The 26,387-nt window shown below is 39.9% G+C and overlaps 2 protein-coding genes across 9 annotated transcripts in view; one reads left to right on the top strand and one right to left on the bottom strand.

Annotated features, from left to right (window-relative positions):
• Positions 1-26,387, top strand: part of DNAlig3 (DNA ligase 3) — a 281,323-nt gene that overhangs the window by 33,134 nt on the left and 221,802 nt on the right. The window lies entirely within an intron of this gene.
• Positions 1-26,387, bottom strand: part of CNMa (CNMamide) — an 87,406-nt gene that overhangs the window by 28,137 nt on the left and 32,882 nt on the right. For both annotated transcript variants that reach the window (XM_022076141.2, XM_022076143.2), the window contains exon 2: positions 22,264-22,409. In XM_022076141.2, the coding sequence (XP_021931833.2) occupies positions 22,264-22,378 (115 nt within the window). In that variant the 5' untranslated portion in view covers positions 22,379-22,409. The remainder of the gene's footprint in view (positions 1-22,263; positions 22,410-26,387) is intronic.

The raw sequence follows: 26,387 nt of genomic DNA, 5'->3' as shown, positions 1-26,387 counted from the left end.
TAACATAGACCAGACTACACAGCGCAACAACCCAGAAGACAGAAATCTTCATACTCTGATGATGGAGGCAGTATGACCTCTGAAACGGTGGTTAACATAGACCAGACTACACAGCGCAACAACCCAGAAGACAGAAATCTTCATACTCTGATGATGGAGGCAGTATGACCTCTGAAACGTTGGTTAACATAGACCAGACTACACAGCGCAACAACCCAGAAGACAGAAATCTTCATACTCTGATGACGGAGGCAGTATGACCTCTGAAACGTTGGTTAACATAGACCAGACTACACAGCGCAACAACCCAGAAGACGGAAATCTTCATACTCTGATGACGGAGGCAGTATGACCTCTGAAACGGTGGTTAACATAGACCAGACTACACAGCGCAACAACCCAGAAGACAGAAATCTTCATACTCTGATGATGGAGGCAGTATGACCTCTGAAACGTTGGTTAACATCTACCAGACTACACAGCGCAACAACCCAGAAGACGGAAATCTTCATACTCTGATGACGGAGGCAGTATGACCTCTGAAACGGTGGTTAACATAGACCAGACTACACAGCGCAACAACCCAGAAGACAGAAATCTTCATACTCTGATGACGGAGGCAGTATGACCTCTGAAACGTTGGTTAACATAGACCAGACTACACAGCGCAACAACCCAGAAGACGGAAATCTTCATACTCTGATGACGGAGGCAGTATGACCTCTGAAACGGTGGTTAACATAGACCAGACTACACAGCGCAACAACCCAGAAGACGGAAATCTTCATACTCTGATGACGGAGGCAGTATGACCTCTGAAACGTTGGTTAACATCTACCAGACTACAGAGCGCAACAACCCAGAAGACGGAAATCTTCATACTCTGATGACGGAGGCAGTATGACCTCTGAAACGTTGGTTAACATAGACCAGACTACACAGCGCAACAACCCAGAAGACAGAAATCTTCATACTCACCGCTGTGAGAACCTCAAGTCTTACATAGTCCATGTGTTTGCAATGTGCGGAACACATATATTTTTTGTAATATTATATAACCTACATGATGAATAAATAGTTCCCACGTAATATTTCTATGTCGTATGTTCAAAACACGAATTTAGTCGTAACGTAAAGAAAACTTTCCCCTGGGCTAAGGCAGCCTGCCTTGAAGGTGTATAGGAGAGGGGAGGTGAAGTTCCACTCATTCTGAACCACAGTTTCCGGTCTCTTCACTGTCCAAGAAGAGGGCCTTACTGCTTAAGTTGATCCGTCTCCACGCTGTTAGACCTTTTCATGGTTTTTCACAAGCACTCCCCCTTCTCGTGTGACAGGAAACTGCTGTCTTTGCATACAGTTGGAACAGACTAGAGGAAGATGTCGGATGTGAGGTTTGGTTGACGTTGAGTCCGAAGACTGCCTTCTGGGTTGTAGCAGACAGCACGGCGCTACAACCCAGAAGGCAACCGTATTTAGAGACTTTTATTTATTTTTATTTAGTGTTCTGTCTGAGGACAGCTCCATATGAACAGGATCCTTCCATCCTTTTCTCGGACTGGGACCTGTTCATATACGTTCTTGGCAGATGATCCAGGAGTGGTTTGCCATTGCCTTCTTCTGTGTGTGAATGGAGTAATTGTTGGGGTGCCACGGAGAAACCTGGGAAGCCCCCGGAGGAAAACTCCGTGTTGCCTAGACCACGGCCTTGCCCAACACAAGTTATAAATTCGGGCACCGCCGGGAATCGAACCCGAGACCCCCAGGATTACAAGGTCAGCGTTCTAACCGCTAGACCACCTCATCTTATTATTATTTAGTGTTCTGTCTGACGACAGGTCCATATGAACAGGATCCTTCCATCCTTTTCTCGGACTGGGACCTGTTCATATACGTTCTTGGCAGATGATCCAGAAGTGGTTTGCCATTGCCTTCTTCTGTGTGTGAATGGAGTAATTGTTGGGATGCCACGGAGGAAAACTCCGTGTTGCCTAGACCACGGCCTTGCCCAACACAAGTTATAAATTCGGACACCGCCGGGAATCGAACCCGAGACCCCCAGGATTACAAGGTCAGCGTTCTAACCGCTAGACCACCTCATCTTATTATTATTTAGTGTTCTGTCTGACGACAGGTCCATATGAACAGGATCCTTCCATCCTTTTCTCGGACTGGGACCTGTTCATATACGTTCTTGGCAGATGATCCAGAAGTGGTTTGCCATTGCCTTCTTCTGTGTGTGAATGGAGTAATTGTTGGGATGCCACGGAGGAAAACTCCGTGTTGCCTAGACCACGGCCTTGCCCAACACAAGTTATAAATTCGGACACCGCCGGGAATCGAACCCGAGACCCCCAGGATTACAAGGTCAGCGTTCTAACCGCTAGACCACCTCATCTTATTATTATTTAGTGTTCTGTCTGACGACAGGTCCATATGAACAGGATCCTTCCATCCTTTTCTCGGACTGGGACCTGTTCATATACGTTCTTGGCAGATGATCCAGAAGTGGTTTGCCATTGCCTTCTTCTGTGTGTGAATGGAGTAATTGTTGGGATGCCACGGAGGAAAACTCCGTGTTGCCTAGACCACGGCCTTGCCCAACACAAGTTATAAATTCGGGCACCGCCTGGAATCGAACCCGAGACCCCCAGGATTACAAGGCCAGCGTTCTAACCGCTAGACCACCGAAATATTAATTATTTCTTCAAATTATGGAATCAAGAAAGGCTGGGCATGTATGTAGAGCGGAGATGAGAAGCGAACACGGAATTATACCCGAAAAACCTAGGCCGAGGTGTCGATTGGAAGGAAACGTTGAAATAAGTTGAAAAGAAATATGAATTGGTTTATTCTGGCTGAGGATAGGGTCATGTGGTGGGCTCTGTGAACAGAGTAATAGACCTGGTTTCATATAATGAGGAGAATTGTTTACCATCTAAACGGATGTCAGCTTCTCGAGGAGGACTTTGTTCTCATGGATGTTTTCTGAGTGCTTTAGAGCATTATTTCACACGGTATATGATGTTACGCGATTGTTTCAGCTTTAATCGCAGTTAAACGTAACGAAACATTGCAACCAACCAGACGGCTAAAAATTTCTCTAACCACAAGTTGGTAATTGCTTGAGTGTATATGCGTGGCGTATCAAAAGTGCTGTACGTTTGAAGTCTCATTATCTTCGCATCTGTAAAGACAAAGCGCGATTGGTCGTTTATATTCAAAGAACAGGAAGGCTTTCAATTGTGTGATGACCTCATTTACGCAAATTCATATTTCAGTGAACGTCTTTGAAGTTTCTCGTTTTATATGTATGTCCCTTGTATGATATGAGTGTGGGATGGAGGCTTTTATATTTTGTCGGTCGTGTCTCAGGGTTTTTATTACTCAGCTCGTGGTATGGCGACGCCTAACATGAAACGCGCAAAATCAGTGCTCGTAGCTTCAAACTTTGATCTCTGCGCGCGTGCTGTGTTGATGTTATGAACTGCTACGTCGTTGTAAGGCTTGTAATAGGCACTTGTCTTAAAAAAAACTTAAGCACGTAATTTCTACACCGCGAAGCAAATGCAATGAACCCAGTGAGTCACTTATTCCATCTTATCGTAACTTGTGGTCCAAGCCATTTTGGAAAACCATAATCGCGTAGATTCAGAAATAAGATTAAGAAGGGATTTTTCCGACATAACGAAATCCATTCATGTAACCAGTTTCAGACTTTCCATTGATTGCAGACGTCCGTCACTGACATCTCTGTAACACGACTGTGACGTGCATTTTAATATTATCTTCCTAAGATAGTGTAATTGCGTCATATTGTGAATATTCTAACAATTATTTATTTTAATCCGTCTTATCACAATATTTAAAATTTCTTATAATTAAGATAATAAAATATCATTGATGTTCCATATCGATTGATCGATTTACATTTTGGAACACCCTTTACACAACATGTTTCAGTTTTTATAAAACCATCTTCAGGTGTAAAATATTTACGAACTTAAAACTTAAATATAATTCCATTTTTGGTGATGTTTCATGTTATAAGAAATTTTAAATATTGTGATAAGACGGATTAAAATAAATAATTATCTTCCTACTTAGTGCTAGGTCACTGATATGACCTCTTTCGACGAGGTTTCAAATCTAAACGACTTGTGCAAGGTCGCTTCTTGGGAATTTGATTTCTGTGACGTTCCCCGTTCTTGTCTCACGGGTCTCCTATCTTCAGGCTTCTCGACTGAAACTTTTTTGAGCATTTCTGATCCCTCTAAACGTGCTGCATGCCCGGCTCATCTCTTTCTCATTGCTTCGGTCGTTCCACTGATTGTTTAAGAAAATTGCAATAATTACGGAGCAATCCGCTATCTTCAGAAACTTATCTAACTCCCTCATTCCGTGTTACTCACTTAGCGTGAATATTATTTATAGTTTATTTAATGACACTTTCAGTGTCTCAGACTATACAGCGTCGAATGAGGAGCTGATGGTGAATAATGAATTGGAAAGGATTTGGAAGGAAGTTTTCGTGGCTGATTCTAGGTACTATCCCAGCATTTGCCCTGATGAACTAGAATAACCACGAGGAAACCTCAGTCAGGATATATTTGAACCCAGGACCTCCCAGAGCAGGACTGGTAAACACTCGACTATGATATAGTATAGCTGCGTCATATTGTGATATTAATTAAAATAATTATTATATTTGTTTACAGTCAAATCACAATAAAATAGTAAGATAAGATAATTGAAATGATTAAAATATCATCTTATGTTCCATATCGAGCATTCGATTTACATCGGAACATTCACAACATGTTTCGGTTTATCAAACCGTCATCAGGTGTAAATTATAAACTTTTTAAACTCAAATTACAATTATTTATAGTTTTTTTTTACAATTTCATAATTTTATCAGTTAATGTTCCGATGTAAATCGAATGCTAGATATGGAACATAAGATGATATTTTAATTATCTTAACTTACTATTTTATTGTGATTTGACGGTAAACAAATATAATAATTATTTTACTCCACTATGACGTTCGGTCACTTTCAGCAAAAACCAAATTGTGCACTCACATAAAACTGCATGTATGCCTAAAATTATATTTAGGTCCTCGGAAAACGGAATTAAACTTCATGAAATCCAGAAAACAAAACAGCTCAGACAGCTGTTGGGTAAGCCGTTGTACTTATCTCGAGCCAGGTTGTTTCTGGTTGTAAGTGAGCTCACCTAGAGCTTAGGAGCTCAGCACCACGAAGATCTACGACGGAGTGAGGAGAAGGACCACGCATTTGTAGTTTGGTCACCAAATGGAGGTCAGAAAATGGCTGTCTGTCTTCTGGGTTTGTTGCTCCATGTGGTCTGGTAGAAATTTACCGACGTTTCAGCAAGCACCTCTGAAACGTCGGTAATCTTCTATCAGACTACACGGCGCAACAAACCAGAAGACAGCAATTTTTTGCACTTGCCGCCTTGAGAACGTCAGATCTCACGTCGTTGAACGGATTCAGTTTTCGCTACAGATCTGTTCACTGTACAACGTCTACTTTTAATGCTTACATAGGGCGAAACGTCGACGTCGTAAATGTTCTGGTGTGGTGCATCCCTAAGGAAACATGAATAAAATCTACGCCGTTGCGCTGTTAGCTTCTGTTATCGAATAAATTGAAGACGGTTTATTTGTATCTGCGAGTTGTCGGGTGCTCAGCCACAAAGAAGCTGTGCTATTTCTTCTTCCTGTAAGTGACTGCAGATGGTGTTGGGGTAGACCGGCTCGCGTATTGAATCCACCATGAAACTTTGTGATTTGATTAAGGGTTTACGGAGGAGGTGCAAAATCTTCGTGGTTTTCTTTGACCTTTCGTGTTTTGACGTCATCATCATCGCCACCGCTACCCTTCCCCCTTACAACCAAGGTCACCTCTGCCTCCACTCACTACCAACGTGATCATCAAGATGCGTCCTCACGTGGTACACCCAGTCATCTCAAACGAGCCTTCGACCACCGAGTCATGACTATAACGACTAAATGTGATATTAAAGAAAATTCGGTGCCAGAATGTGGGTTAAGCTCCAGTTTGTCTTTGTTTACAGCCATACTCGTTTTGTCCTTCGTATTTGGGAGGTCCCTGGTTCAGATCTCGGCCCGTAGACCGGCTATCGTGACAGGATTCTCTCTCTCTCTCTCTCTCTCTCTCTCTCTCTCTCTCTCTCCAGGCACATGTAAGGATGGCCCCTAAAATTAGGTCACGGCCACTTCCGTCCACATCCTTTCCAATTCATCATTAACTGTAATCCTCTCTTTTGACGTTTGTCAAAGGTACTGAATGCATCGTTAAATACGCGATAAAAGTAATGTATATCCTTGCGTTCATTGCGTGTATCTCAGAACGTTAAATTCCGCATCCAAGTCTGACCGTCTTCAGGATCTGTGATTTAACATAAATCACTTTTAAGTTAGATTCAAATTTTGCTAAGTATCAAACAGCAAAGCTGTCGTGTCTAAAGGAACGTAACAGTTGTTAACTCTATTAAAATTAAAATTAACTTGGAATACTCCTAACATCATTTTAACTTGAGAGTGGCATTCGAAAACTTGCAATTCATTAGCGTTTTGGAGATGTAACGCTGAGATTGGGCTCATTGGAAATGGTATCTTTATAGAGCGTCTGTGTGCTGAACGAAATGTTAGAGAAGTTCGGGCTGGTGGGCGGGGGGGTTGTCTTTTACTTATTGTGACGTAGGTCACCAACTCACCGCCTACAATTCGAAGAAGAATCTGTCTTCGTCCCAAAGGGGATATATTACATGTCTGGGATACGAAACGGGGACATGTGCACTTACGTCATTAAAGTCCAAACGACTGATTTTACACACATCTTTTACGAAATGTTACTTTGCGTACCTCAAATACCTTTTAGCGCATATTCAATTATCGCAGTCAAAACAAAAACTTATAAAACTTATTACACAGCAGGGAGCCAATTATTTTTCCATCGTTTTATTTACACATTCACTGTATCAGAGAATATTTCAAAGTTTCAGTCTCGCCGAGTTATATGTTTTGTGTTACGTACTGATTTTTGAAAGAGAAGCCTCTATATATATATATATATATATATATATATATATATATATATATATATATAAACACGCGTTGATTTCAGGTTCATGGAAAGTGGAGATTTTATTGGAATGATACAGACAAAAATTAAATTGGGATAACTTTACAGTAGACGCCTATAATATGCCCTACTAAATTAATGAAAATCCGCTTGGTTGATTAGTAAATGAAACATTCAGACGGACAGAAACACGTCGTCTTTCGACATTTATTTTATGGAATTCATGCAAATAATCCATCGAGAGACATACTCGATTCGGGTTTGCAAATAGAATTTTATATTATATTATATTATATTATAGAAATGTGAATTTTTGTATTTATCAAATTTTATAATTTCGGTAGAAAATTAATGCTCCCCCGCAGGTATTTCCACCTTGGCGTGGTGGGGGGGCTTGGGTGTCCCGATAATCCCGAGAGCTATGCCGGCGGTAGCTTTGCTACCGGTAGGGTCTCCCAAGCCGGACAGGTCAAGGGTAGGGACCAGACTAAGAGAAATACCCTGGTCCTCCAGGTTGGGGGTTGGATCGTAGGGCCAACACCCCTACATCTGTAAAAAAATTATATATGTTGAGAAGCCTCTATTGAAGCCTCGGATGAATGGGAAAAAGAATGTACGGCAACGACCTTGGCGACGGAATATGGTTTTCGAATTTGGTACTTGGAACGTACCCAAAAAAATATTGGAAGGAACAATATATGGGAGAAGGCCAGTGGGAAGACCAAAAGGTAGATGGCTGGATGCAGTGACGACTGACTCCAGAAATCTCCTTGGAACAGCAGCTTGGAGAAGGATAGCGTTGGATAGAGAGGATTGGAGGAAGAAGATAGAGGAGGCTAGGGCTCGATTTTGGGCTGTTACGCCATAGTAGTAGTAGTAGTAGAAAATTAATGGATCCGTTGATAAAACCTGTGTAATTTAAGACGATATTATATTGACGGCGAAGTACCAACATCTGTGAACAGTTGTTCATCATAGAATTGGAATGGTTGGATGAGGGAGATTAAGATTGGCTGGACATGTAGCTTAGATGGAGGAAACAAGAAACGATTATGAATTTGGAGAAGACACATCTTGGCAAGAAGCCTTTTTGAGGATCGAACCACATACACTCAAATAATTGACAGTTTTCATAGAAATTTAAATATTCCAGTGGCAAAATTTTAGTTGTGTTGAACATTCTGGTTCTGTTGACTATTTATTTAGTGTTCTGTCTGACGACAGGTCCATATGAACAGGATCCTTCCATCCTTTTCTCGGACTGGGACCTGTTCATATACGTTCTTGGCAGATGATCCAGAAGTGGTTTGCCATTGCCTTCTTCTGTGTGTGAATGGAGTAATTGTTGGGATGCCACGGAGGAAAACTCCGTGTTGCCTAGACCACGGCCTTGCCCAACACAAGTAATAAATTCGGGCACCGCCGGGAATCGAACCCGAGACCCCCAGTATTACAAGGCCAGCGTTCTAACCGCTGGACCACCGTGGCGTCTCTGTTGACTAAGGGCAACATTTTCTCGGGAAGGTTCGTTATTGCTTCTAAAGCTGATTGCTTGCCTGCTTGTTATTGCATTCCTGTTGGGTAAAATTTGCCTTAGCTTTATCATTCCACTGCCACTTTGATTTAGCGACGAAGTAAGTGAGAGAGAGAGAGAGACTGGAAAGTGTTTGTCCAGTGGCAGGGAGGAGGTCGGATGTGGGAGAACAGTTTTAGAGCATGACCGCATAGAACTCTCGAAAATTTTTAAATCGTTTGTCGGGTAGAGTTAAGTATATGAGTTTCTATCCGGTGTCGAATGAGCTATGACTAGGGTGGTGATGGATCGGAAAAAATGTGACAGCGAGTCTTAGTAATGAAACCAAAATTATCATTAGCTTTGGGTTAGAATTCTAACAGAGAGGGGATTTTGATTTTTTCAAATGCCAATTTAGACGACGTCATGGGAGTTAACGTACGGTCGATACTTGAATGGAACTTATAGATTTGTTTTACTTCATACGTGAAAAAAAAACCTGGTTACAGCGACATGTTCTACCAATTCACTTTCCAGATTTCTCACAAACGTACATAACTCAGACATCCCCGAGATACTGGCAGAAAAATATAAAAGGTAATTAAAGCTTCCTGGTTCAAAATATTACTCATAATGGCTTTCAATATTTCAATTTGCTATTGTTCTGGAGGGTCACTTACTTAAGGGAGAGTGATTTTGAAAGATACGTGTGTTTTGTAGCATGCCTGCGAATGCCATTGAATCTCATTTTAGAATTCTCAGCTAAGGAATTAATCATTTGTAGGGTACCAACACTTTGAGAGGGGACACATTGGTCCCATCCTTATGTAGCAAATCACTGGATAAAAGATGACACAGGTTAATATTTTCCATCTCTTTCCGACATAGATCCAGTTTCATGTCAAAGCCCTGACAGTCCCAAACATATCATAAATGACTTTCTGTTGACATTGAACTTTGGTATTTTGCTCGTTTACGTGGTGGCTGATATTACATATAGCAATACCAAATCCCATCGCCACTTTTCATCACCAAGCTCAGAAACAACTTTGCCCTTCTCGTTCGAGAACACGCCTGTGTCTGGTTTATAAGCTAAGGAACGTTTTAACACGGTCCCGCTGTATTTTACAACATAACCGCTCATTCAGTATCAAGTTAGATCAAAAAAGATTGTAACTAGTGATGATTAAATTTGTAAATACGAATGAAGTTCACAGCCGACACCACAAAATCAATATCACGTTCGCATTTTAATTTATTTTGTGATATTGTAGGTGGGTGGTGCAGTGAAATTCCATTGGGAATTTGGAAACGTGATTATCCATTTCTCGCCAAATTCTTCCCGTCAAGCTGGTTTCTAGTTTCTTGTCATGATTCGAGACCTGTCCGTTGTTACCTCTCTGATTTTTGTCCAGGGCCACTGAAGTTCCGTCATGGTTTCACACGATAAAAAATAAATATTTTCCTGTTGTATCGTGCACAAATCTATTACAGTGTATGCTACAAATGTTTTGTTAAGAATTTCCAATCGGTAAAGTTTTATATTTGTTTCTTCAGTTATTTATTTTAATCCGTCATCATCAGGTGTAAAATATATCGAAGAACTTTAAAACTCAATTATGATTTCTGTAGTTTTTTTGGTGATGTTTCATTACGTTTGTTTTTTCCATTTTTGGGCGAAGGTGTTGTTTTTCTTAAATGTTATTAGATGTACATATCGGCCTGTAAGTAAATGATTGAAAGAAACACTAAAGAATTTGAAGGAATTTATAAAAGAATTTAGAGAATAAAATGCAAAATATATAAATTATACTTAGAAAGTATCAATAAAATAGAAATAAAAATAAAACATACCAAAGATGTAGGAGTGAGTGTCCCGATATGTCCAGAAGTACTAGTGTCTTCCTGATGATGGTTTTATAAAAACCGAAACATGTTGTGTAAATGTTCCGAAATGTAAATCGATCAATCGATATGGAACATGAATGATATTTTATTATCTTAATTATAAGAAATTTTAAATATTGTGATCAGACGGATTAAAATAAATAATTGATATAATATTCACAATATGACGCAATTACACTATCTTATGAATTGTTTTCTTCAGCCAACAAGTGAGAAACACGGTAAATTTCCCACAGAGCATATGAACTATCAGTGGATTGTTTTCCGAAGACGTGTTTTTGGCTCAAAACCCCTTTTTTAAAGCTGTCACATTTTTCATCACAGAGCACCCACTCTCACAGTTTTCGTGCCTTGCTTTGTGATTCAAATTGTAATGCTGTTTTATATGAAAACAGCAATACAGCAGCACTAAAAATTATACACAAAGTGTCCCGATTTATAGAAGTAAAAAAAAAATGTCTGTCTGCTTCTGTTTGAAAAAAATCTGCATTTAGAGTCTAATTTACAAAAATTTCGAAACAGTGTCGAGCTCGTGAGTGATCTAGCGGGAACTTTGGTTAGTGTCAACACTAACAAGCATCGGAGTTCTGGTGAAGAATTGACAAGCGAATTCCCCGCTACCAAAACTAAGTGGCACATTTGTAACAACTAACATTATCTGTCGATTGTTTCTAGCAATCAAGCACCTATTTATGGCAACTGGTCCCTGTAAGTACTGTTAACACCACCGTCCTACAAAATAATGAACTCACTGTTCACCAAAATCGCATAATTTCAAACCAAAATATTACGCCACTACAGCGGTGATACTGAATTGTGGGGCTGGGGGGGTTTTACCCAGATTTTCCGTATCTTAAGAACGACCCTAGCTGGAAGTTACTGGCACGACAAATGCGTCACGTGATGCGCCGTGGGTCGCATCTGGTCGACGGCAACAGGTTGAATTCCCTGACCTAGAGTATGAGTAGGCGTACTAAGTGGTCAGTCCGCTTGTATCCGTAGAGAAAATAGTGAACAGTAAGGACATACATTACTGTAAAATTACGCTTTTTCACGGCTTGGGGTCGTGCTAACTTTATCTTCTATGTCGAACCCCAAATTTCGGTAACGTTTTGAGGTAATCATTGGATGCTGCCCACGTTTCAAGAGAGTGGTCGGATGAAAACCGATTTCTTGGGTTTTCCCCTTTCTCTAATCTCACGTGAGTCCATTAGATTTCTTTTTTCTCCTGGGGACATGAGAGACACGAAACATGGAAGTAAGTTCTTAAAAGGAAGGGTCCCTACGGTGAAACGCTAATGAGAACAGCTGTGTTACAGATTGGATATCGAGCTACCAACGTAGCAATATAGAAATGACACGCTTAAAACCAGAGGAATGGTCCATTGCAGAAAAGGGGGGTTGACATAAATATAGTAATATTGGTCTTATATAAATTATGTATCAACCCAGATGATGTCGTTACTCTAAATAGGATGAATGCAGCTCAGAATGAAATTATGTAATATTTTACTTAATTTTAAGTAAATATTAATGACGAATTTGTTGAAAAAAAGGATAAGATATTGTAGGTGCGTCATATTGTGATTTTATTTAAATAGTATTAAAATATATTACAATTGTCCGTCAATCACAATCGAGTACTCGATACGGAACAAAGGATAATATTTTAACCATTTAATTATCTTGTATTACTTTATTGTGATTGACGGACAATTTTAATATATTTTAATACTATATGAAAAAAAGTAATCATTTAATATTCGAATCTCGTTCGATAGTAATTTTAATAAATTGTCATGAAACTTCTGTAAATTGTCTAGGGAGGGCCGTGAGAAGATACAGGTCATTGAAAGTCCAGTTGGTAATGAACGGCGATGTACCTCATGTGTTTTTAGGTAGTAATATCGTCTAAGCATTGTCTGTCTAAGAGAAAATCAGGAATCAGAGCGTATTTGTAATTTATTCTACACAGTACGTTGATAAGGAAATTAATGCCAAGGAAATAATGATGCTGACCCATCAGCGAAGACGTTCATAAATGTCTTAGCGTGGACAGAAATTTTACTGTAGGCTACTTAATTATTAACGTGATTTGTAAAGTAAAGAAATCTGTGATTCGATAGTGAAATTTTGAAAACGCGCCTAACAGGATAGAGTTTACTGAAACATAGCTTAGTATCTTCATGGAGGACTACGAATTCGAGCGATGCTAAATATAAGTCGCGTTGCCATCGCATTAATAGTGCACACCCGGTGTACAGCTGACTTGCTCGGACTGTCCAGAATCTACTGATGTTTTAACCCAGCATGTATTGATTAAGTAGTTTCAGTAATCTGTAATAGACTAAATGACGTCGTTTCAGAACAGAGGACGTGGATATGAGTCACTTAAACCCATGGTAATAAAATAGTTTGTCGACCGCTGATATAGAATATATAATTTATATATATTTAATTTTTCTAGTTGAAGAGTGACACATCTTTGGTAGCTCATTTACCACTGATATCTGTGCAGAGGAATTCAATGTTTTAAAAATACACATAGCTGAAACTTAATAGTTACATCACTTAGTAATTTGTACAGTTAATTATATGTTTTATAACGAGTAAGGCAAGTCATTGCGCTGTGTTCGGACTGGACATGAATTAATAGGGACAGAGCATTAATCCTGGATTAAATAGAGCTTGAATGTGGGAGCATACAGAAATAATCCTCTGGCTGTTGTAATCTTTGCGACTTTGAATTAATTGAATGAAGAGATCAGTTTTTGCCCGCATTTTCAGGTTGTGAAAAAGATTGTGCCTTCCACTGTGTTAAGGAAACCAGTTTCAAGATCGCACAAATTACTCAACTTCAAAGTTGATGCCCAATTTATTCTGGTAGTAGTTCCTGACGTTTCAGAGGGATGATGGTGGAGGCAGCAAGCACCTCTGAAACGTCGTTAAACTGTTACCAGACTACACTTCGCAACATCAGAGACGACAGCCATCTTCGAAATCAGTTTTTGTCCACGCCCGACAAAATGCCCGTAGGAAGTGTCGGTGCATGGACCAGAACGTGCCCCATTAGGACTTGTAACTTTTAGCTGAAACATCTGTTCTCATCTTATTTGTGCAGTGAACCAGCTCTGTAGTTGGTGACTCGGTTCGTAGCTTGTCTCTATCCTCCTCGATAGTGTTAACAGTCGATTTACGTGCACAGTCCTTGCGGGCGTTGGAATGACGTGTTGTAAAACTGTGTTTTAATACTCATGTGAAAGTTGGATCGAGCGAATTTATTCATGCAGCGTGCTAATCCCATATGTGCGTGTCCGTTGCAGATTTGTCTGCGCGATGGACCAATTTTTTTTTATTTCATTTGTTGATTTGTTAAATACGGTTGGAAAATAACGTTAATAGTTTGTATGAAAGACTGCATCTGTCGATATATTTAATTCCAATCAAATGTTTACTATTAATCTATTGATCGACAGGCCGTTACGTGGTTAATAGAAACATATTTTTTTGCAAAATTTGAGCATTTTAGCGTCAGACCTATTGTGTAAGAAAAACAAGTCACCCGGCGGAAACAGGATATATCGAAATGCGGTACTCCGATTAAAATACCACACAAATAACCCATATTTTTTTTTATTTCTGGCGACACCGTGCTATTATGTGACTTCTAAAGTTCTGAAGGAACCTGCCGCATCCATCTCGTATATTGAAGTTGGAGGCGACAGGTATCTCCGAAACGTCGATAATCACAAACATGACTAGCAATTTTAATTATCATCTCCGCAAAGGCAAGAGTGTTCTTGCCGCTAATCAGCAGACGTGTGGAGTAGCGGACGAATTTTAAACCTCGACACTGGATGTAGGTGAATGTTTAACTTCACTCCGGAGTCTACCCCGGAAGAAACGAAGGCCTGTTCTCAATATCTGGGAGGCAGAGTGGACCCCAGAGCCGGTCCGGGCGTTGTGGCGGAAGGAAAAATAATTCTCAGATCGGATTAAGAAACTCGGTGAAATCAGGGCAACTCACAAAATAAGTTAAACCTTTAATACCACAAGGTCACGCGTCTTAATCGGCTAATCGACCAAATTATAATCGATCGGTCGTGATGACCATCTCACGTCTTTGTGAGCATATCGAAAATAAGCAGACCAAATTTGGTATGCGTTTAAGACAACTTCGCGAAGATCCAGCGTGCGTAGTTAAGCAGACTTAACTTGTACCTAAAATCGTTTTACACTGTACACATATTCATACTTTTAAATTGCAGCTTGTAGGTGCATTCGCATAGGTCTACTGTGTTCACGAAGTCGTCTGTAGTATTCGATAGTCATTATCTTAAAAAAACAAAAACATGTCCACTGGAATAATTGCGCACAATGTGAAAACACTGGACACGTTAAAAGGAATTGTCTTTCGATTTAGTCAGCACATGTCAAAATTAATCGAGTCGATTACGTAAAAATCACTCCCCTACGTTTTGGTCTCTACCAGAAATATAATTTATCCTAAAACGTTCGGACCTTCTCGCAAATTATCAGCTGTGATTGGTACGAAGTAATATTTATTTTATGTCTTGAGCTCTATTCACACATCTAATAATCCCACTGACGCAGATATTAAACAAATGGACTCACCTGTAATGTTGTGTGACCTGGAGGTTGTCGCTTCTGAAACTATATTGCCGTTGGAATTTGGCGCGCGTTTTTGGTACGAAATGTGTCTGATTTATATACAGCGCGTTATGTCGTCCTCCCTTCCCCTCCAAACCCACCCGTTTAGCCGCTGCCACCACCCCTCCAACCCCTCTCCGTGTACTCTCCCCTCCCCTCTCCTCGCACCTGTCTCAGCCTACACAGTCTCCTCGTGGCTCGATACGGATTTTTGTATGGTTCTTTGTTAATTGAGATACAGCTCAATCAGTACTCTGAAATAAGGTATTCAGTGCCATTGTGATTCATGAAACAGATTACAATGATGCTAAAACGTCACTGGGGGAAGGAAGGGATGAAAGGTGGGCTCTGATCGCCTATGCGCGGCCCACAGAACTGTTCTAAATGTGCTGCGAAGAGTCGAACCCCGGTCTACAATCCGTGGAACCCGTAATTTCTTTCTGATAAAGAATCGAAATATTTCAGTTCATCAGAAATTTCCTCCGGTATGTAAACGATAATCACCTTTATAGCTCCAGAAATGCGGTTATTTTTTTGGAAAACTGAAAAAATGTTTGGTTCTCAAGGATTCTGATCCATTTAGTTAACAAATCTAAAAGTTCTTGACGATGGTGAAGAGTCAATTGAATAAAAATTTCCTTGGATATTATCCATCGTCTAGTAAATATAAAACGTAAAACGACGTTTCGGAGATGGGACTCTATCTCCGTCTTCAGGTTCCTACACAGTTGGGCCCACTAGATATCTCCGGAGATAGGGATTAGCTCTATCTAGTGGGCCCAACTGAATAGGAACCTGAAGACGGAGATAGAGTCCCATCTCCGAAACGTCGTTTTTACGTTTTATATTTACTAGACGATGGATAATATCCAAGAAAATTTTTATTCATTTAGTTAACATTTACCTCACATACGCAATACTTTCACTGCACACTGATTATCGTATACATTTTTCTGTGGGTTTTTGAGTTTTTTTGGAAATTACGATCGGATTTTGGGATTCGTTCTTTTACGTTAATGCGTCAATATTAAGAGTTCACGTAAGAGACGCGAACTGGTTACAGCTTATTTCATAGCAACTTAATTTTAATCTCATTTTGCCAGTGGGCGTTCCTTTTGTGAAACAGATTTAAAGAAAAGGTAATTTAACGTAGGTTGACAATTGCGTCTTCATCGTCCAATCTCTCAATTTTAGTCATAAAATACCATTGTTTTCAGGTAGCCGTAATTACGTGGCGGTGTGAATAAATACGTCATCATCTTGTTATCTACCTGAGATTTATTGTCAAGTTTAAGAGATGCTTTATTAATCTTATCTTTTCATAACAAGAAGGAATTCTTGGAACATTTCGTATGTTTTTGGGACACTGTAATGGAGGTAGATATTAATTAAGTTAGCGCGTTTCTTTAATTTCCAGTTATTTTATTTGTTCTGTATTTGTAAAAAACATTCCAAAATTCTAATATTTCCGTTTTTATTTGTTTGTGATCCATAGAATTAACGAGTTAAGAAAAACTCGAGAAATGATTCAAAACTCAAAAATACGTAAGCATTTAAACTGAAAGGCGATTATGTATTACTCTTCGACGAAACGGAAATATTGTAGTGAGACATGTCTTTATTTTTATTTTTATTTTTTTTAGACCGGTGGTCCACAAATTTTCTTATTTCACAGTCCTGATTATTCGGTTTTCCTGGATACACTGATAGATGTTAGAGTCGATGAACAGGACGCCCATCCGCGGTATACATCCGCCCCCTTCAAATATTTCCACCGACGCCTAAACTTTCCTCTGGCTTATGGAATTGTCACCACACGAACTGTCATTGCTCTATGAATTTGAATATTCTCTGTGACCACAAAAACTGATCGAATGTAGTGGTGACTCGCCCTTGTTCGCGACATTTTCTATTACCCTGGTTGAAGCTACGTACATCGCCATAAGACGAACGCGATTCTAATTTCTATACGACAATTACACGGCATCGTCCCGTGTTAAAATAAATAATTTGCGGTCTATTTTAAATGACTTTCATGTTCTACCATTTATACTTGTTCAATTTTTATCAGTCAAATCACAATAAAATATTATTATTAAATGTTAAAATATTAAAATATTATTACAATTAACATTTAAATATTTTTATTTTTATTTTTTTTTAATATTGTAATAATTTTTTAATATTTTAACATTTAATAATAATATTTTATTGTGATTTGACTGATAAAATTGAGCAAATATATATTCAACACAATAATGACGCAACATTATCATCTCATGTTCTACCATTTATACTTGATCAATTTTATCAGTCAAATCACAATAAAATATTATTATTATTAAATGTTAAAATATTAAAATATTATTACAATTAACATTTAAATATTTTTATTTATTTATTTATTTATTAATATTGTAATAATATTTTAATATTTTAACATTTAATAATAATAATATTTTATTGTGATTTGACTGATAAAATTGAGCAAGTATATATTCAACACAATAATGACGCAACATTATCATCTCATGTTCTACCATTTTAAATTTATAACAATTATAAAGGTGACTGAATAGGATCGAAGCCAGGACTGTCATACTTTGCTTATAGTTTCTGTCTTTGGACAAATTTCCAGTTAATTCAGTCCTGTTCTAACCCCAGCGATGTGGTAGTAGGACTGAGACCTGTTTATAGCTATTATTTTATGTAATCAGCTTTATTCTTAACACATTACAGGATCGTAATGGCAGCGAAGGTATGAGAGATTTATTGAATTTAGTGGCCTGGCTTTACGTGAAGTTAGAACGGCTCTGAACAAGAGGTAATTGTTCTCGACTTTTATTATAAACTGTTTAAATACCATATTATATAGCCACCTTGTGTAAAGTACATCAAGATTAAAGTTTGCTTTACTTCAGTGGAAAATTTCGCCACAGATTATAAGCGTTAAATGCAGTAGACCCAAATTAAAGAGGATGGGATGGAACGGACGTGTAGCACGCGTGAGAGGGACGAGTTATTCGTACAGAAATTGTAATCGAGTAATTTGAACAGAAGATAATGCCTGGAAAACCTGTTTAATACGCGATAAGAATTTGATATGAAGGTATTATTAAATTGTGTAAAAAAAATAGTGTGTGAGTGTGTAGAATGGATTGAACTGGCTTAGGTTTAGATATATTTCTGTGCTGTGGTGAATAAAGTAATGAACCCTTTGGTTCGGTAGGTGGTGAGGAATTTATAGACAAACTGAGCGACTGTCAGTTTCTCAGGAAGACATCACGTGCGTGGAGTTAATTCGGCAGTCTTAGATCGCTCTTGCTTGGAACACTGGAAGAGAATAAGAACTTTTCTGCTGTCGCAATGGGAGTATTCATGGATGCCAAGGACTGTTACTGTCGTAAAATGCTTTGCGTGGGATATGCCCTGTTTGAAAGTAGTTCATTTTTTTATATGCGTGGTCATCAGGCTTCCAAAGACGTGAGATTGGTCTCTGCACGCTGAGTTAATCCTTGCTGTCGTATAAATGAAGTATAAAAGTAACTTTATTTCTCCTGTTGTAGTGTAGCATATAGGCCAGAAGGTGACAGTGGATTGCTGTCCTGAGGCTGATCATAGGCGTGTGTATTTTGCCTATTAATTTCTCATCCGGAAAATATAAAATCTAACAAACGGGAAAACGCAGTGGACTCGTATTCGGGAGATACCCGGTTTGAATCTCGGGCCAGAAACCTGCTAAATATTTAACTCCATTGAGCAAAATCGTTTTTGGTGAGCTAATAATAGCTCAGACAGCCAAAGTCCACATTTTTATGGAACCTGGTGGTCCATTACCGTCTTTTCAAAAGCCAACCACTGGTCCCTATCCTCAGCCAATTCTTTAAGGGTTACTTAGTTCCATCTACACCGAAGCCTTCCAAGTGGTGTCTTATCTTTAGGTGACTAAGATTTTGCACGCATTTCTTGTTACCGACAGAACTAATTTTTTTCCGCATCGCACTAACGGTTCACGTGTACAGTCAATCTCGACCTGCATTGGCTGTTATTTTAGGAGCAGATTGCAACATGTGCCTTCAGAAACTGAGGAAAATCACTTCAGTTGGTCTGCGGAACAACAATCGAATTCGGGGCTTCTCAGATACATTGTAGGAGCTCCAATCACTCAGCGGCATACCCACGCATGGATAACATTAAAAATTATCAGTTAAAATAAAAAATAATATTAAAATATATGTTTCAGAAATTGTTACGATAATGTAAGTTGGACTAAATTGGTTTAGGACGAGTTTACGTTGAGTCGGTTCAGTTAATGCAGGGAATTTCTCGATCAGCTGAGTGAAAGAGGTTTCTGTACCCCACTCTGTCAGAGGGTATATATATATATATATATATATATATATATATATATATATATATATAGCATACTGCTTACACTTTACTGCACTAATGACATGAAATCTGATCTCACTGTTCTGAATTCACATCGCGTAAGAGTATCATGGCGTTTTAATTGGTACCTTGAACGCGTCTGAAACATCAGGTCACTCTCTCTAAATCCATCATCTACTTTCTTAAACTTGCAGGCGTTTGTTAGCTGGTAACCGATAACATCAGTTGGTTCGTGGATAACATATGGGACGCGAAGTAACGTTGAAATATTTTGAAAGGAAATGAGTTTGTAACGGTGAGAAGGCGGTGGCTAACCGCCTGAGCTAAGGTGTTCATTTGCTCCGGATAGAAACACGTAGCAACGCTAATTGACAGTCTCAAGATCTGTTTGATTCAAACAGAACTTGTATTTGAACCGAAACGAACCAAAATTAATTTCATCTTGCAATCATTTGTTTAGACTCCGTTACTAAAATTCCTCGAATTTCGTTCTGTAGTTAAGTAAATTAAATATTAAGCCGGGCAGACAGGCATCACCTCATTACGCGCTCACGTGATCCCACGCCTCCTTCTTGCTGTTACGTCCGTTCTTTACCCGCGCATTACTCTCCCCCGAAAACAGCAAACAAAAATTATCAGCCGTGCTAAGTAGAACGTTATTTCAACGTTTTTGTCACCCACATTACAAATAATTCTGAAACAAACGTGATGACTTGTAAAATAGAACATTTTACATCTCTCGTAATTTTTTTTAAATCTTGGGCGTCTGTTAGGAATCAGAGCGAACAACAAAATGGGTTTAATAGAAAACATCTAACTAACTAACTAACTAACTAGATGGCTTACTGAACCCGAAGGTTCATCACCGAATTAACCAAAGCCCTCCACCGGACCCTGTCCTGGGCCACCAAAATCCAGTCTCCTTCAACTCCTATCTCCCATAGATCCCGCCTGAGATTATCCTCCCATCTACGTCTAGGTCTCTCCAGAGGTCTCTTCCCCTCAAGCTTCCCAAGTAGTGGACCCAACCAACCTAGATGGCTTACCGAACCCGGAGGTTCATCACCGAATTAACCAAAGCCCTCTACCGGACCCTGTCCTGGGCCAACAAAATCCAGTCTCCTTCAACTCCTATCTCCCATAGATCCCGCCTGAGTTTATCCTCCCATCTACGTCTAGGTCTCCCCAGGGGTCTCTCCCCCTCAGGCTTCCCAACGAGTACCCGGTGCACACCTCTTGTCCCATCCATTCGGTCTACATGCCCCGCCCATCTCATTCTTCTCGACTTAATCACCCTGACAATACTGGGGGAGGAGTACAGATTTTTAAGCTCGTCATTGTGCAGTTTTCTCCACGCCCCATCGTCTTCTCTCTTAGGCGCAAATATCCTTCTCCACACCCGATTCTCAAACACCTGCAATCTGTTTTCCTCCCTCTGAGTGAGAGACCATGTTTCGCACGCATACAAAACAACAGGCAATATTATCGTTTTGTATATACAAATTTTCAGGTTCTTAGAAATCGGACGGGAAGACAAAATATTTCGAACTAGAAAACATCTACCTGGATATTTTAACTGAAGGGTGCTGTTCCTATACTTAAAACACCGGTACCCAAAAACTGCAATCCCACTGTATTGATGTGTTTTGTAGACCCTCCTTGAGGCTGGCTACCTCTTTATAAAGCAGTATCATAGCCCAGGCAATTAGTCGCCAACTTATCACAGCGGATAACCGGGCCCAGGTACGTCTATTTGGAATTTGCTTTGGACGAAATGGCACTGGGATAGGTTTTTCTGCGAGTCCTTTGGATTTTGTCTGCCAGCGTCATTTCACAGACACTCCTCAGTAATTTCTCATTTCGAGAATGGGCAGTGGGCCCATTAGCGGGTTTATTTCCACACAGACATCGTCTCATGCCTTCTCAAAAATAAAATAAATCCGTTTAGATTTTTTTTTTTACAGTCTGTAGATGAGAACCGCCATCTTTGGTGTTAAAGTACTGTACGTAAAATGGTTTTAAGTCGGACGGAATGTAGCATATCACATTTAGTTTTCTAGGTAGACAGTTGCAGGTGCTTTTAAAAGTATATGGCTGACATTTAAGTTGAGATTTTTTAAAATAAAAATAGGTCTCACACACACGACAAGGGGACAGCTTATAGTCTGATGTAGACCGTCGGAAGTTGCCAGACGGACTTGACATGCGTTCACTTCGTGAAGATACGTACACCTGTACGACACTGTAGTTGCGAGATTGAATTGTGTCCGTCTTCTGGTTAGGGTACGTGTCAATTAGTTTCATATTCAACCATTTCCGGTTTCAGTTTCTATTATACTTCTATTATATTCTTGTAGAAGAGAATCCAGGCTCCCACATTGGTGTGTATGAAGATGGCTATCTTCTGGGATATTGCGCCGTGTGGTTTGGTAAATGTCTACCGATATTTCCTCGCTGTATTGCGTCTGATTGCTAGACATTTCATTGTAATTTTTTTTAAATAGGTCGTTCATTAATCCTGTCCAGCGTTTAGCACAAATGAAAGACTATTTCTATCGATTTTACAGTCAGTTTGGTCACATTTTACCACGGCCAACGAACGCAACTGTTTTGTATGTGGTGATGGATTTCTAATGCTATGACTCACCCCGTGAAGCTTGGCAGATAAGCCATCTGCACTGTGCGTTGGAAGACGTCCTCTTTCCTGCTAACTGGAGGACCTCGCGCCGAGTATACGCGTCACAACTGCACGTCATTCTCATTGTGCCGTAAAACTATGCTTGTGTTGTACTTCTGAAAACAGAATCAGAGAGGACATGTTTAAATTAGAGGTCGTAGGTGTTTGCTACTAAGACACGAAGGTTTAACACCGCTGTCACAAAATGTCTCTTTTTGTGGACCCAGAGCCAGTTCGGTTCACGACCTGTTTTATGAAGATAATTTTTTTTAATAGTATTCTGCTATCTCAATAGGTTTATTTTAAGGAACAGTGTTCTCAGATGTCCACATCAACTTTCGGAATGCATTTCGTGTTACACTGACTGAGCTTTGACTTTGAATTGACTATCCCTAAAATAGGTTAGATGCATACGAGGTGCGATCGGAAAGTTTCAAGACTGTGTCAATAGAGGGCGAACCGGATGTAGTACGAGCTTCTGCCGCTAGGGGGTGCGGCCTACATTCATAGTGAATCAGTGTGCCAGCCGGCATCATCGAATTAGCATTTGTTTCTTAGTTACGGGCGTTTTGGTAGTGCATTACACCGACCCTCCTGCGATTTCGGAATGGCGTGTGCATCAAATTTTGCCAAAGACTCGCCAAAACGGCTACGGAAACCTATGAAATGCTAAAACAAGCATTTGGGGAGTCCGCAATGGGTCGTGCACAAAGTTTTGTGTGGCATTCACGTTTTAAAAATGGCCGAACCTCTGTCGATGATGACGAGCGTTCTGGACGACCATCTTCGAGCACAACGCCCGAAAATGTTACGAAGATTCGGCAGGCCATTCACGAAGATCGACGTCGTACCATCAACGACTTGTGCGACATTGTTGGGATAGGCTATGGGACCTGTCAGCTAATTCTAAAGGAAGAACTCCACATGCGACGCATCCTGTCTGAGGACCAGAAGCAGAATCGACTTCTCGTTTGTCAGGAGCTCAAAGATCTTGCAAGAATCGAACCCAACTTCCTTTCTAAGTTCCGTGTGACTTCTTCCTCTTCCCAAAGATGAAAATTCAGCTAAAGGGAAGGAGATTTGAGACGATAGAAGAGATTCAGGCAGAATCGCAGATGGTGCTTGACAGGCTGACAAAGAAAGATTTCCAGGGATGCTTCCAGGCTTGGCAGCGGCGCTGGGATCATTGTGTTCACTCCCAGGGGAACTACTTCGAGGGTGATGGATGAATTTAATACCTGAGATAAGTGTACGGGTTTTTATAGGCGCAGTCTTGAAACTTTCCGATCACACCTCGTAAGTGACGGAATTTCTCAGCATGTATCAATAAACTAAATAAGTTTCCGCAAAGCGTCTCTGGCGGTTTTTGAAAATAAATAAACTACCCACATACAGTGTTGAAATCTCTGTGTTGAAGTTATGTTAGGAAGGCAGACGGTATTCCTTTGGAAACCCCGTTAATTTTGAAGCTCGTCTAAATAATATTTAGGGTTAAGTCTGTACATGATAAAAAGACAGCAATTCCCCAAAACAAAGTTTAATTTTTTAACTCTGTTTAAGGAAATAATAGCTGTTTACGCTGATAATCACATGGAACCGATAAATACACAATGAAGAGTTAGTGACTGTTAAAGCAGATGATACATATATTTACCGATCGGCTTTAAAGTGTCAAAGAGCTACAGTATTTCCAGGGAAATGAAGAAAAATAAGTGCACGTGTTCCTGTAAAGTTGCGTCATATAAAATAGGCTGCTGATAGTTGTACATATGTTACACGTGTTGGATTTGTCGAGTTTGGACCCTAAATGTTGCAGAAATTCTATCTGTTCCCGTCCTGAATTTAAAACGATTATAGTCAAGGCAGTGAAATAATTTTTAAAGACAGGGTCGCTGGTATAATGGCCAATTTTTCCAAATTCAGTTGGAATTCGGGTGATTCCGCTCGTCGACGGAACGGTTTACTTGATTTCAAGGTCACGTTTTAACATAAATGATTTATACGTTTTTGAGTTAACGATGTAACTGTTTAATTGTTGAACGGCGTACAATGTATTATCGCTAACGGTTCATAAATTTTTGAAAGCCAACGACGATTTAATGTAAATTGAAACTTACAAGATTATTCTACAGTCTTTATGTGTAACCTTCGTTAAGGCCGAACGTACATAGGTGGTTGCCGCCTTTTCGAAGACGTTCCTCTGAAATGTTCGTCGTAACCACTTTAAGTAAGATAGTGGTATTTTGCTTCTATACGGATAGTTGATTTAGCTATAAGCTTTTATTATTTATATTTATTTAGTGTTCTGTCTGACGACAGGTCCATATGAACAGGATCCTTCCATCCTTTTCTCGGACTAGGACCTGTTCATATACGTTCTTGGCAGATGATCCAGAAGTGGTTTGCCATTGCCTTCTTCTGTGTGTGAATGGAGTAATTGTTGGGATGCCACGGAGGAAAACTCCGTGTTGCCTAGACCACGGCCTTGCCCAACACAAGTTATAAATTCGGGCACCGCCGGGAATCGAACACGAGACCCCAGGATTACAAGGCCAGCGTTCTAACCGCTAGACCACCGTGACCTTCTGGTCGGATCCTTTGTTACCTGAAGCGATTTAATGCATGAAACTAACTTATAGGAACAATAATTGTCACGGCGCTGAAGAATTGATTAATACAAAGACGCGTGTTACATCCTTGCGTTTTTTAGAACATCAGTTTAATAACAAATAAGAATAATTGATTGTTTTTTTTGCAGTTTATTCTCTTGTATCATTTAAGGGGGTTGAAGTGTCCTATTTATTATTGCTTATGAAAATTGTTAAAGATGTACGCGGGAGACGAATTTTATGTAAAATACTTACAAATATTAGATAAGGGTTTATTAATTAGCCTGATGTGACAGAGTAGCAATTTTATTGTCATAGTAAAGATTCTTGAAACTCGGGCTAAGAACGGGGACTTCACGTGTTCATCCAATCGGCACATTTCATAGGTGAAGGGAGGTGAGGCCCTAACCCACGTTCGTACGTCCTACTTTGCGTTTAATATATGAAAATACATTTAGATAAAGTTAGGAAAACCACATACAGCATGATCTGTTATCACGACAAGAATTTTACTAACTGGTCTTTTGAGTCGTGTGTTACTTTGTAGGAACACTTCCACGTGTTGTGAATCAAAGCCATGCACATGTGTTCTGATGGCTGGTTCACATCAGTGGCTCCGAGTGCATTTCATTTTGTCTATTTTTATTTGCCCTCAAACCAACGGCAAGCTCGACACTTGCGGATAAAAGCTAATTATGTATGACACAAATACGGAAACAATGCGCGCGATAAACTGATTGGCTGTGGAAAGGAACGTATGCAAATGACGACACGTGGTGGAATCTTCGAATTTGTCTGCAAATATATGGCACGAGGAAGGAGGAAATATGTCGTCTAATAAATGACGATGGAATTGGCGGACGTTGGTGGGCTCGGCGCAGGTGTGTGACAATATTTATCTATTTTAAGATTTTTTTTTATCGGATTTCACGTCAGTGGGAGGAACTGTGTTGTCAATTACTCAAGGAGTTTCCTGGGAGACGGAATTATTTGCATTTGATGTGCGTGACGATCGGTCTGTCAGTTTATCTGCAGGGTGTCACCTGACACAGTAGCCACCCGTCATAAGCTGCCCGCAGCAGCTGTAACTCAGCGGAGCAGAGTCCTTGTTGAAGAGCTGATGGTTGCTAAACTGGTCGATAATTTTACCATCTTATATGGAACCGGACGATTCATTGTCGTGACCAGAAGACCCTCCGGAGATAGGGATTAGCTCTATCTAGTGGGCCCAACTGTGTAGAAACCTGAAGACGGAGATAGAGTCCCATCTCCGAAACGTCGTTTTACGTTTTATATTTACTAGACGATGGATAACATCCAAGGAAGGTCCGGAGATAGGGATTAGCTCTATCTAGTGGGCCCAACTGTGTAGGAACCTGAAGACGGAGATAGAGTCCCATCTCCGAAACGTCGTTTTACGTTTTATATTTACTAGACGATGGATAATATCCAAGGAAATTTTTATTCGACGGAGATAGGGATTAG

Source organism: Zootermopsis nevadensis, unplaced genomic scaffold (assembly GCF_977971745.1).
Source record: "Zootermopsis nevadensis isolate Lab colony 2312 unplaced genomic scaffold, Znev_1.0 Znev_ptg000001l, whole genome shotgun sequence".
NCBI lineage: Eukaryota > Metazoa > Arthropoda > Insecta > Blattodea > Termopsidae > Zootermopsis > Zootermopsis nevadensis.
The sequence above is the reverse complement of the archived record's forward strand: the minus strand, read 5'-3'. Positions and strand labels throughout refer to the sequence as shown.